Genomic DNA, 13,962 nt, shown 5'->3' with positions numbered 1-13,962 from the left:
AAGGCACGGAGACTTTGTATTAAGTGGTGTTTTCTTTTTACTGGATTTTTTTTAATATTAGCTTTTTCACAATACTTAGAATTACAAAGTAAATATTTTTATATAATGTATATATTTCTTTATATATAAACTTGCTTTACCTTCATAAATTTGACAATACATGGCTTTAAATCTGGTTTACACAACAAAGTAATCCTTAGCATCTCAACTAGATTTTGGAAATGTTTTTTTTTTACCTGCCAATAAGAGCAGCTTGAAGCAATTGCCTGTACAAATTTATTTTTATCTGTGCAGGCTCCATGCCAGCCCTGATGCAGAGAGAGAACTTCTCCAAGCATCAGCTCCCAGAGCAAAAGCACAATTCTGAACATCCAAGTGTACACCTAGTAGCAAAGACTGCTCAGACACGAACCAAGGAATCAAGACTGAAGTTCTTCAAAAGGAACTTAAATCACCATACAGTACAAACTTCCAGTTATTTAGAAATTAAAACCAAAACTGAAAAAAAGCAATATTTAGCATAAATTTAAGTTCCTGTAGTAAGATTATGCAAGTCTTCAGGGTTGGGGAGGGTATGTCCAAAATTAGTAGTCTTCTGTCATTTGATTTCATAGAATCATAGAATATCCCAAGTTGGAAGGGATCCATAAAGATCATCAAGTCCAACTCCTGGCACCGCACAGGTCTGCCCAAAAGTTTAGACCGTGTGACTAAGTGCACAGTCCAATCGCTTCTTAAATTCAGACAGGCTTGGTGCAGTGACTACCTCCCTGGGGAGCCTGTTCCAGTGTGCGACCACCCTCTCGGTGAAGAACCTCTTCCTGATGTCCAGCCTAAACTTCCCCCGCCTCAGCTTAACACCGTTCCCACGGGTCCTGTCACTGGTGATTATGGAGAATAGGTCACCTGCCTCTCCACTCCCCCTCGCGAGGAAGTTGTAAACTGCAATGAGGTCCCCCCTCAGCCTCCTCTTCTCCAGGCTGAACAGGCCCAGTGCCCTCAGCCACTCCTCATATGTCTTACCCTCTAGTCCCTTCACCATCTTCGTCGCCCTCCTCTGGACACTCTCCAACAGTTTAATGTCCTTTTTGTACTGTGGTGCCCAGAACTGCACACAGTAGGACATCCTGAATGCTAACTATGGTATCTCATATTGTTTTAGAACAATAATCCATAATTCCACATACCACTGTGATCACGGTATTGAGATGGTTCATTTTCCATCTGGTTTTCTTCTATTTTCTGTTTAGCAGCATTCAGTGCATCTTTCCGTGCACATTTTCTTCGTATTTTTTTTTCTTGTTTAATTTTTAGCTTCCTAAAACTGATAAAAACAATTAAACAGTGAATCTAATGTTAAGATAAATGTGCCTAACTACTTTGTCAAACTAACTTGTTTTCCATGTCTTACAATAGCTATACACTTCAATTCCACTGTAAAATATTATTTTGAAGAGTACAGATATAATAAAGCATTTTTTTTTATTTAAAACTCATTAAGAAACCACAAAATTTCATTAAAGTCTCATAAAAGTAAGTATGTAATGGTAGGAATATCCTCAAGATTCCTGAAATTATTTTTACTCTGAATTTTACTTTTAATGTCTGAATTAGGATTAAGTACCTGCAATACTGTCTTTTTTTTTTCCTTTCTCAATTTATAACACATTTTGCACCAAATAATAACATATGACTTTTATTAACTTATTTTATTCCAAGAAGATACTCTAAATTAATTTTTGTCTCATTATTTATAATTTTGCTCGAGCAAAAGTATAGTATAGTTTAGTTATAGTTTAGTTATAGTTTAGTTATAGTTTAGTTATAGTATAGTTATAGTATAGTTATAGTATAGTTATAGTTATAGTTATAGTATAGTTATAGTATAGTTATAGTTATAGTTATAGTTATAGTTATAGTTATAGTTATAGTTATAGTTATAGTTATAGTTATAGTTATAGTTATAGTTATAGTATAGTTATAGTATAGTTATAGTATAGTTATAGTATAGTTATAGTATAGTTATAGTATAGTTATAGTATAGTTATAGTATAGTTATAGTATAGTTATAGTATAGTTATAGTATAGTTATAGTATAGTTATAGTATAGTTATAGTATAGTTATAGTATAGTTATAGTATAGTTATAGTATAGTTATAGTATAGTTATAGTATAGTTATAGTATAGTTATAGTATAGTTATAGTATAGTTATAGTATAGTTATAGTATAGTTATAGTATAGTTATAGTATAGTTATAGTATAGTTATAGTATAGTTATAGTATAGTTATAGTATAGTTATAGTATAGTTATAGTATAGTTATAGTATAGTTATAGTATAGTTATAGTATAGTTATAGTATAGTTATAGTATAGTTATAGTATAGTTATAGTATAGTTATAGTATAGTTATAGTATAGTTATAGTATAGTTATAGTATAGTTATAGTATAGTTATAGTATAGTTATAGTATAGTTATAGTATAGTTATAGTATAGTTATAGTATAGTTATAGTATAGTTATAGTATAGTTATAGTATAGTTATAGTATAGTTATAGTATAGTTATAGTATAGTTATAGTATAGTTATAGTATAGTTATAGTATAGTTATAGTATAGTTATAGTATAGTTATAGTATAGTTATAGTATAGTTATAGTATAGTTATAGTATAGTTATAGTATAGTTATAGTATAGTTATAGTATAGTTATAGTATAGTTATAGTTAACTGAATCGAGTTAAGCTCGATTCAGTTATGTCAAAGGTTTCGGTACTAACTTACTGAAACAGCATTACTATATGCAGTTTTTATTTACATTGATTTCTAATCATTCCTATAAACTTTGCTAGATAGTAAGTGCTGTAGAGTAGTGGTGCTGAACTTATGCTATGCAGTGATTCTTCTCCCACCCAGCTAAAATCTTGCTGACTTCGTCCCTCTAGCAATGTAGGAATAGAACAATGCTTGCAATTTAAGATTGAAAATAGTGGTGGTATTCTAATCCAGATGCACTCAACTTGCACCACTATATTTTTTTATTAGGATACTCAAGCCTCAAGTACTTTTACCGACTTCTTAGTCCATCTGCTTTTCTATCAAAAAATGATTTCAGTTCATTCAAAAACATCTTTTCAGATGTAAAGGACAAGAATATATTTCCAAAGTACCTGTGGTGTTTTAGCAATTCTTAAGAAAATAATTTCTAGAGCAAACTCCCCCCTCCAAAATGACTGAACTTATTTTTAAACGGTAGAGAGCTTACCTTGAGCATTTCTGTTTAATATTGGCTCTTGGTGGTTCCTTGGGTTTTGTGATTTTTTGTTCAAACTACCAGAATAATTGACATCACATTAATTAAACTTGGGTTACAATGCAACATTGATGTTCTCAAAACCAAACAGAATTTGATGTTTTGGAAAACAATGAAAGTAATACTACAAAAGAGATTGTGCACCCTTGCACATATGCCTCATGAATGTCTACCTAAAATATCATACAACTTAGTACACAGCAATATATTTCTCTCTGAAAAAAAGACAAGTGGAAATGTAACACAAGGCCAGAAGACCAGGATGCTGTTCAGATTTACTAGTGGGCAGGAAGCAAACTACAATCTTTTTTCTTGCTTCTCACAGACCAACAGAAGCATTTCCAGTTCCCATCAATGACAGTTCTAACCAAAACAAGGTTAAGAACAGAACAGGTAACTTACATCCCTAAATAATGCTCAGATTCTTAGTGAAGGTAACATATTACTTATGAGTTTGCATATTATTTCTGAGTTACATTATCACCTTCACTTTATTTCTTTTACCAAAGTAAATATTTTAAAGATTTTCATATTTTATAAGAACATCTACTTACTTCGCATTTTACCAAACCAGAAGAATTGAAAATAACTATTTTTGAAATAAGGCCCGTACAGTCAGGAGTGAAACATAATTCTTGAAGAAAATCCTGTAGGAGAAAATGGAACAAACAGTGAAGACATTTAAATTCATACAAATTCTATGTTTTTATACAGATTACAGTTTCTTTATTTGAGTTGACCAAGGTAATTAAAGCTACCATGGGCCTAAACTCCTACTGGATGAGGATAGAAAATCACAGCTGACTTGGCAAGGACTGCAAATCCAAAGAGTTGTATACCTGTAGCATATACCTGTTATTCTCAAAGCTATAGTAAATCCCCCCCTCCTCCAACTTTAGGTTCAAAAGTCAACTTCAAGAATATTACTTTGAGTTCACACCCTCCCTGAATTTCCCTTCATTTTATACCGACTGCCAATATCATCTCTTGTAAAATTACTTTAGATATACTCAATGTCAATTTGTTTCTTCAGCAGCAAGACTGTAGAAAGAATACACTTCCATATGGGAGGACATATATGATGCAATAGAAACAGGCTAAGCATACTGTATTGGGTTTATGTGGCAAGATCTTGGTAGGAGTGGGGGCCACAGGGGTGGCCTCTGTGAGTGGGGCCCAGCAGCTCTCCCATGTTAGATAAGAAGCAGCTCCAGCAGGCTCCAAAAGAGACCTGCCGCTGGTCGGAGCTGAACCAGTAAGTGATGTTGTTTGTACCTCTGTGAGAGCATATTTAAGACAGGGAAAAAATGCCATGCAACAGCAGCCTGAAGAGAGGGGTGAAAACCAGCCCTGCAGACTCCCAAGATCAGTGCAGAATGAGGGCAGAAGGTGCTCCAGGCACTTGAGATTCCCCTGCAGCCTGTGGAGAGGCCCCTGGTGGAGCAGGCTGTCCCCCTGCAGCCCATGGGTCCCACACGGAGCAGATCTCCACGCTGCAGCCCGTGGAGGAGCCCACGTGGAGCAGGTGGATGTGGCCTGGAGGAGGCTGCGGCCCATGGAGAGCCCCCGCAGGAGCAGGCCCCGGGCCGGAGCTGCAGCCCGTGGAGAGGAGCCCACGCAGGAGCAGGGGGTCTGGGGGGAGCTGCCGCCCGCCCGTGGGGGACCCGTGCTGGAGCAGTTTGCTCCTGGGGGATGGATGGACCCCGTGGTACGGAGCCGTGTGGGAGCAGTGCTGGAAGAGCTGCTGCCTGTGGGCAGCCCCCGCAGGCTCAGTTCGGGAAGGACGGCATCCCGTGGGAGGGACCCACGTGGAGCAGGGGCAGAGGGACTGTGAAGGGGCGGGGGAGATGAAGCATCAGGGACTGACCACAGCTCCCATTCCCAGTTCCCCTTCACTGCTTGGGGGGAGGAGGTAGAAGAGGGTGGATGGGGTGGTGTTTTTATTTGCTTTTAGTTTCTCACTGTTCTAGTCTGTTAGTAATATGCAATAAGTTACTTTAATCTCCCTATGCCGAGTCTGTTTTGCCCATGACAATAATTGTTGAGTGATCTCCCTGTCTTTATCTCAACCTCTGAGCCCTTTCTCCCCCTTTTCCTTTGAGGAGGGGGAATGAGAGAGCAGTTGTGGTGGAGCTCAGCTGCGTAGCAGGGTAAAACCACCACACATACACAAGCCTTTCTTCTACAGACAAGAGCAAGCTTTACCCACACTTGCACAGTAGCCAATTTAATAAGAGACTCCTCTTTCCCATCTCTCTTCTTGTCAGATAAATGGAACATATATAAGGCTGTAGTACTTCACTTATCTCAGACCAAAGGAATGCTATAATATTGATATAAAAAAAATGCTTCTAGTCTGACACAGGTCTTACCTTATCATTTTTATCACTGTAGTTTGTAGTTTTCAACTTTTTCCAACAGCTGATATGAAACTCCACTCTACATTGCTGACAGCAGGTAATACGTATAAAACCCTAACATTGGAAAATAATATCAATTTAACATCTTTAAAAACAACAGAAAACAGGGCACAACTTAAATGAAGACAGAATAAAATGGTGTGTTCTAGATAGGTCTCTAATATAAAAGGGGATAGAAAACATGAAAACAGGACACTTTATTTCCCAAACCCTTTTAAACTAAAATTTACCTTAAAGTCTGGATCTGTAAAAAATATTTGGATTTTGGAGTGGCCATGGCATTGCTGATAGCGACAAACTGCATCTGGTTCTGGAGGGAACTTGCATTCCTCAATGCAGTTCTTTAAGATCAACTGAGAAACAGAAAATGATATCAGATAAATTGCACAGAAACCCGGAGAAGATTAAATATCTACTTCCAAGGAACTTTGCAGTGAAACGGACATACATCACTTTTTAAACAGCATACAACTAATACCAAAAGGTAACTTTTACTAGTGAGAGCCATGCAAGATTGTCTTTTATGCCAAAATATTCAAAAGTTCATTTGAGTGAACTAAGTATCCATAGCTTTCCTATGTCCAGGTTTATACATGCTTAACAATTCGAATTGCATGAGAATATAGTAAGTTTTCTATACCAAAATTCCCAGGGACAGCTCAGACCTGGCTCTGCACTGGAGCTAGTGAGGTCTCCCTAAACAGTGTCTAAAGGTAAAGATATTAAAATAGGTTTGTGTCAAGTGCATTTCAAGTCCCTTGGGGTTGGCATTGAGCCCAAATTAATGAAACATTAGTAGAAACAAATAGACTCCCAGTCGCAGCCTTTCAGATATTTGCATTACACTCTACAGCAGTCCCAGACCACGGTTGTATAAGGCTAGCTTACTACAGTATCAGCTTGATGTCTATGAGAAATCATTGCACCTGTCACACTGTAAGGAAACAGCACAACTGCTGCTTTGACCAGAAACAAAACAGGTTAATACAGTATAGCCACTTTCATGCAGTGAGTAACCTAGCATGCTCTGCTGTGTCAAAGTGCCTGCATGCTGAGGAGCTCGTGTGTCTTGACCTTCATGGCATGGTATACTTCAAAGCAATAACAACACCAAAAATTAAAAAGCTTTTCAATACAAAAGAGTAATTTGTAATTTCAGAACCAGAAGTTGGATTTTTCAATTCAAACAAGGAATTTTACCTTAAGAACTATACAGTCAAAGTCTCCCATTTGGTTTTAAATATAGCATTACCTATACAATTTTCAACTTCATATTTTTGCTAATTCTCATTTCTAATGTGTTCTCTCTAGCATTACATTGCATATAGTATTCATAGCCATTTAGCTTGATAACATCAAACTCCCATTATGTACAACTTAGAGCTGATTAGAACCACATTATTACATAAAAATACCCAAGTATAAACTCTTATACAGAGACTTGCCCTTGTGCTGTAAATGGTATGCTTTCCAAGAGTATAATTCTGTCACTGAAAAAAGATCTTCTCTGCAAAGACCAGGCTTTGGGGTTGACAGTGCTCTAGGAAATTTATTTGCACTGGCTGTTCCACGCAGAACCCCTCCTCACTTCTGTCCTCCACCTTCCTTGGCCTTGATAATGTGGGGCAAGGAACAAAGTGAGGATGACAACCTACGAGTCACACTACAGAGCTTTGGGAAATATACTTTTTTTTTTTGGAAAGACCATTTGAGAGAATAGGTTTTTTATTTTTGTGGTTAAACATACCTGTAAATTCTCTTTTCGTGTTTCTTCAATGACCTGAGATGTTGTGGGCCAAGTTAATACTCCAGGTACAATCTTATGACTGACCATTGTTTGTGACTTCATAAACTGATCAAGCGCATCTGAGAATCTGAAGTTTAAGCAGGCACATGTTCAAATCACCTATCAATGACTTCTGCACAGAATACAATTCTTTCATGATTCATTTTATGATCCAAGAAAAACAAACAGTAACAATACGAGTATGTGGGATGAAAAAGCATTAAGTTATGTGGTAAAGGGCTGTCCAGTGTAAAAGACTCAAGGCCTGTGGCAGTGGCTGGATAAGGGGTCCAGAGTCCATGCATGTCTATTAGGCAGACCGAGAGCCTGTGCTGATATTCAAGGGATACATGAACACAGGTGTGCTTGTTAATCTGGAGAGTGAGGACATGCATATTTTCACTAGCCACCTTCAATCCCAGTCAGCCAGGGAGGAGGCAGAGGGTGCTGTTACCCGTACTTATCTTTTATGTGAGTTCAGATAGTGCTGCATGGGTGTTGAAGGGGCAGCCTGAATGGCCAGCTCTATTAACATGTGTCTGTGGGTGACATACACAGCCTAAAACTAAGCTTCTACCAGTCAAAACTGCAAAGGGAAGGGACAGCCACAGCCATGACTGGGACACAGGCAACTCCTGGGTCTTAGAACAGACCTGGCTACCCTGCAGCAGCAGGAAGGAGGAAACCCCTCCCAGAGCCCAACACTCCCTGGCCAGGTTCTTTCAGATATTCCACACAGAGGAGGGTTTAATGGTTAATGCCAAACTTACTCATCTGGTAAGTCTGGCATTGTATTAGGTTTAAAAGGCAAGGGTTGGGGTTTTGGCTGGCGGGGGTGGGGGGCAAGGGTGCAGGGGCATCTGAGGTCAACCCACCACAGGCATTAGATGGGATTTTGATTTAGTAGAGCGATACTGCAATATCCTGAAATCACAGCACAACCTGGGTGTTTCCAGCTTCTAGAAAGGAATATGTGAGCTGAAGCCAGACCGTTGCTGTCTTTTAAGATTAGTTGCTACACATTTTGTCAGGCTGAGCCACATACACGCTCCCCCCTATGCTGGTCTGGCTAGCTCAGGAAGATCTATGCTATTTATTTCAGGAAACTTGATGACTCACTGATGCAGCTGGCTTATCTAAAACCAATGTTACTCCCTAGTCTCCCCGGTGTTGAAATAAGTTCAGCTTTCTTTACAACGCATTCTTCCCCAAACTGATCATTTTCTACTCTTTGCCTATGAGCTCTCCTCCACTGTGGGGGTGTGCTGGTCGACCGGTCACATCCCCATACCCTGGAGTCCACTGGATTCAGCAGTTTCCATTACATTTTTAACAGTAAAAAAAATTAAATTTGTAATAAATCATTCTGATGTTTGAATCTGTTGATTAACAAAGAATAATTACCAAGAAATCATACAGGACTTCCTCAAATGAGAATATTTTTTTGTATCAAGTATTGAAACTTTCTGTTACACAAACCTGTTTTGCCTGAGGTATACTTTTCCAATTCCATAGTATGCCAGACAATCAAATCTTTCTTCCTGGTACTGTTCAATTATTTTGTTAAACTGGACTTCGGCCTTTGTCAGTGCCTTGAAAATAAATTTAAGACAAAAATGTGACATTTAGCCAGAAGCTTTTCAGTTCTTCCTCTCTCTTTCCCTCCAGTAGAGTGAGTCAATATGCCCTATTGTTTGATCAGTCCTACGAACAGTAAACAGAATTCAGCAATTTTATGTTCACACGCAAAGGGCTTTAAAAACATGGGCTCTAAAAAATAATGATATGAGCTAATTAAGCCTACTGATACCCAGACATTTTTAAATTAATTGAAAGACACTGGATATTTATAAACAATACTGGAGCGGGGCATCCTTCTGTTTTGGTGTTTTCTGGAACCAGAAGGTTTTTTTTTTTTTTTTTTTTTTTTTTTTAAGATTAGTGCATAACTATGTTATGACAAAGATGAAGATGAAAAAAATAATTTACTATACTTCAGTAATACTTAAGAATCTCATTTGAAACTTTAAAAAGTAGTTTTCTTATTTGGTAGCTTAATTTATCTATTAAAGACCTAGTCCCAGATTAAAAAAACAAATGGTTTTCTAAACTGTGGCAATGCTTTCCTTCCCAACTCATTTTATGTTTGCTAAGAGGAGACAAAAATAGATGATCAATCGCCTGAACTAGAACTTTGAATAAAAGCAATATAGCATCTTAATGTCGTACCTCGGGCTGTCCTATTCCAAGGAGAGCAGTGGCATGTCCATAGATGATTACAACATAATTAATAATACGAAGATTCAATTGCTGTAAATAGAGTCAAATTATAGTAGTAGCACAAAAACACTTGGCTAGTAATAAGAACATTACTGTCAATTGAAAATGTTCACCACAATAGGCACAGGAAACCATCATAGTTTCTACACAGATTAACGTTACAATCAGCATAAGAAGTGAAGGTTAACTGCACCTTTACTGCTGGTCACTTGGCACCCTGATACATTTCTCAGTGATACATCCTGAAATGTCTGCTTTTAGAAATGCTACAACTACTGGCCTCAGTATGTTGACTTCATGTAGTACAGTGTAACTTTGCTAGATTTCACATTCAGAATTAAGCAGATTCTATTTTGTTTTTAAATAAAAAACTTCTCTCAAACTTTTACCTCCTAATAAACTAGGTCAAAATTCCAGATGGATTGGTGCATTACTTGCTTAGTAATGAAGTTAGTACAGACTTGCTTTTGGTATTGCAACAGTTCTTACTAAAATGAGACCTTAAAGTACAGAGACGCATGTGCAAACAGATTTTCACAGAAAACTTAATGCTACAGTATTTTTAAAAAAAGTAGGATGCCAATTAGGTCATTGGCAGAATGGCTAAATACATTCACACAAAAATTCTCAATACTTGCATCAAGGAGTTACCTGACCAAAAGAATATAAATTCTTTTCACCCTACAACATTATCAATAAAGCTAACAACAGACAAATAACAAATAAGCTAACAACAGAGAGTACTTTCACATTAAGTAGTTTCGTAAATATTTTAAAAATTGTATCTAGAAATGTACACATGTATGCTGACCATTACAAAGACACAATTACAGAGATATAAATCCCATAGTTCTCTTATCCTGTTCTCAATTTTTTTCATTTTTAAGATCCTTGGCATACATATCAGTGCAACACCTAGCACTGGAGTCAACATCACAGGCAACAATTCAGTAACACTTACTTTGGTTGAAGGAAGGAATGACACACAGTATTGAAAGTATAAAGCTCAATTACCCTAATAACTAAGTTATTCCTCTCAATTTACCTTTAATTCGGAAGGATTTAGAATGCTCAACAACTGTGAAAAGGCTTGTTCAGCACTGCAACACCGCTGGTCCATCAAGGCTGTATAACCATCGTGAACAAGGGATTTAACCTCTTCTAGCAACATAGCTGAACCCACCTAAAATGTTTAGGAAAACAGCAACTCTAAATGAAAACAGCCTTTTTTTTTTCTCTCTTTTTTTTTTTTGAATAAAGAAAGTGAGCTGTTTACTAAAATACTTATCCAACAGACAACTGTCCAAATTTTGTACTTCTACATTTTTATAATTCCACTTTTAAAGCTGGTTAGATAATTTTTTTTTTTTAAAGTAGTTTTAAATTCACCTTCTAAAAACTTAAGGTAATAATGGACCTACTGCTGATAATCTCTTAAAACCTTTTTTTTTTTTTTTTTTACTGAAGTCTAGATCCGTTTCTCTTCAGAAAGTTCCAAATTTAGTTCGAGCATTATCTTAATACTTCTTATATATAAAAAGCAGACATTTCTCCCCCTACTTGTAGACTCCGTCTTGTGTACAAACATTTTTTAAAAACAATAAATCAATACAAGCAGTTGCAGAATTCGGAATTTGGTCTGCTGAAACACTAGGAATAATGTTGTTATGCTTTGGAAAGCAGATCATTGTGCTAGTGTAGAAGTACTTTGAAGCTCCTCCATCACCTTCTCCTGTCACTGCAAGCGAAACCAAACAAGTACAAAAAGACCCACCTGTGTATTTTAGACTAACTGTTAATTCACTAGGAATTCTGCCTTACAAGCTTTTCATTAACTTCTCCCCCCCCCCCCCCCCCCCCCCCCCATACATGACGATTCAAAGTTATTTTTTCCCCAGGATTCTGAATACAGGCTTGTGGGCAGGGAGAAAATAATTGTAAGGTTTTGGAAGAATGGGACATATTAATCTTTGAGTTGCCTGATTTTTAAACATTACAATACTGTTGTAGTTAATTGTATTCCTGTGAAAGAAACTAACATTTTGACATACTAAAATTAATGCTCATCCGGAACACAATTTCTGTATCATTTATGAACTTCAATCATATTTTGTTTTTGTTCTGTCACCTTGCCAAAAAGGACAAACATAGGAAAATACCCATGATCCAATGAAAGTTGTAAACAGAAGTAGCAGGGACAGCAGAACAAGCTAGCAGGTACAGGAGAAAAAATGCAGGAAAGATATTTTTTAATTTCCTAGAAGTACTGACATGAGGTAACGCTGTCAGAGCATATAGGTATGGAACAGAACTAATTTACTGTTAAGCTAATAATGTACACACGACATGTGAAGCTGATTAAGCCAACTAAAAAATTGGGCTTTGATTCTAGTGCTGTATTAACCTTACAAAAATAGGTATTTTTAAGGAAGCAAGGGAGTCTTAGTGCAGTCAGCACCTGCATCTTCTCCTGAATCCCTTTTTCTCTTTTTTAATGAAGTAATTAATCAGCAAATGACTAATTATGTATGTCCCCATTAACTAATTCATTCAACAGTTTGGGGATACTCATTATTTGTTGCTAATAAGACCTGAGAAATAAGACTTCAATTTCTGAATTTTATTGAGTTTTAAACAGCTGTTCAACAAAATGTTCTGTGACCATTTCCAAAGATATGTATCAAATACTGGAAAACATATTTAATCTGGACTCCTGGGAAAGTACTATAAATCCCTGAATAACTCCCAGTGATTTTTACAGTTTCACATATAAATTGAGATACAAGGGAGCCAATTTACTAAGTATTTCTAGCTATTTTATGAGTACATTGGAAATCAATGTAACAAAACTGCATGGTGTCTTTCAGGAGTGGAAAGTGATTTCATTGTACAAAAGCAGCAAGTAAATTGATTTCACTCATCTGTGTTCACACACCAAGAAATAAACATTCAGATGGCCTAGAGAGACCTGGGTATGACATGGGGTGCTCTTAAATCCACTCTATCTCTTGGGTTCATCCTGACAGGCAGTGATACATAGACTTTGGTCTTGCCTTTCAAGCCTTGTAGAAGCAGCTACCATTTTGGATCTTTTACCTTTCTACTTTGCCTCGCTAGTCATAAGTCTGACAAAATCCCTTAATTTCTCTTTTCTAGTTTTCATTATCTCAGTATTCCATGGCTCCAGACCCGCTTTCCATCCCTACATCAGTATTTGTCTCCTCTTCCTTTGAATGAAATCACACATAATGGTGGTCTGTAGCAATCAATGTTAACTTCCCTTTTAACAATGCCATTTTCTCTGGTGTTCATGCATACAAATCTACATTTGTATTTCATTCAAACTAAGTATTTCTATAACAAATCTCTGCAACTAAGCCACCTCTGAGTAAGAATCAGTTCTTTCACTTGGATGGAAAAAGTTTGATCTAGGACAAACTCAGAACCTAAAGAAACCGCGCAGTGTAAGTACATAGTATTTTCTGGTTATTAAACAGATGGATGCATAAACCCCCACTGACCTCAGTATTAAAACCATGCATTTGATATATAGCTAGTCAAATTTTATGTATTTAAGCATTAAGAAATAATTCTGAGAGAAGTTATGAAACCACATATGCTTCCTGACACCCAATAAAAGATGATCTCGTTGCCTTTTCTTCAGGGTCACAATAGGTTTTCTTTCTTCTGACTAGACCTTTTGTTCACAAAGCTTTTCAGCATGCACCATCACTGAGACAGCTGCCTTTTTGTGAATGTAAAGCTAAATGGCAGTGGGAGGGGGAGAGGAGAAGCAAAAAGAGGACTACCAGCAATGAGACAATATAAATCAGTGTAATCACACGATCTTTGTTTCTTGATAGAAATCAGGCTAAACATGAAGCGGTAAGTTTTTGAGCAAACTAGGATTTTGGACAGCATTACTAAAAGGTTCGTAATTGTTTACACTTAAGGTCATATGCTAAGTAATTCCCACAATTACCTGTTGTACAGTACAGAAGAGTTTATCTTGGATGCTTTTAGACTCTATCTTCAAATCAAGGTGATCTCTACAAATAACAGGACAATGGTATTATGAGTTTGTAGATATATTTTATATGTAATCTAATTTTCAAGAAACAGAGAAATTTCTGTGCTTTTATCACCACACCACATGAGCCTATATGCC

At 36.9% G+C, this 13,962-nt stretch overlaps 1 protein-coding gene across 7 annotated transcripts in view; it reads right to left on the bottom strand.

Moving 5' to 3' along the window:
- TTC3 (tetratricopeptide repeat domain 3) overlaps window positions 1-13,962 on the bottom strand; it is a 64,628-nt gene that overhangs the window by 22,489 nt on the left and 28,177 nt on the right. For all 7 annotated transcript variants that reach the window (XM_080602734.1, XM_080602736.1, XM_080602735.1 and 4 more), the window contains 10 exons: window positions 13,777-13,843; window positions 10,840-10,977; window positions 9,744-9,824; window positions 8,994-9,106; window positions 7,476-7,602; window positions 5,959-6,081; window positions 5,681-5,782; window positions 3,863-3,955; window positions 3,261-3,325; window positions 1,188-1,324 (listed from right to left, as the gene is read on the bottom strand). In XM_080602734.1, coding sequence (XP_080458860.1) covers window positions 1,188-1,324; window positions 3,261-3,325; window positions 3,863-3,955; window positions 5,681-5,782; window positions 5,959-6,081; window positions 7,476-7,602; window positions 8,994-9,106; window positions 9,744-9,824; window positions 10,840-10,977; window positions 13,777-13,843 — 1,046 coding nt within the window. The remainder of the gene's footprint in view (window positions 1-1,187; window positions 1,325-3,260; window positions 3,326-3,862; window positions 3,956-5,680; window positions 5,783-5,958; window positions 6,082-7,475; window positions 7,603-8,993; window positions 9,107-9,743; window positions 9,825-10,839; window positions 10,978-13,776; window positions 13,844-13,962) is intronic.

This window comes from Anser brachyrhynchus (genome assembly GCF_964034855.1).
Source record: "Anser brachyrhynchus genome assembly, chromosome: 1".
Taxonomy (NCBI): domain Eukaryota; kingdom Metazoa; phylum Chordata; class Aves; order Anseriformes; family Anatidae; genus Anser; species Anser brachyrhynchus.
Note: the sequence above shows the minus strand (reverse complement) of the source record. Positions and strands in the feature narration are given on the sequence as shown.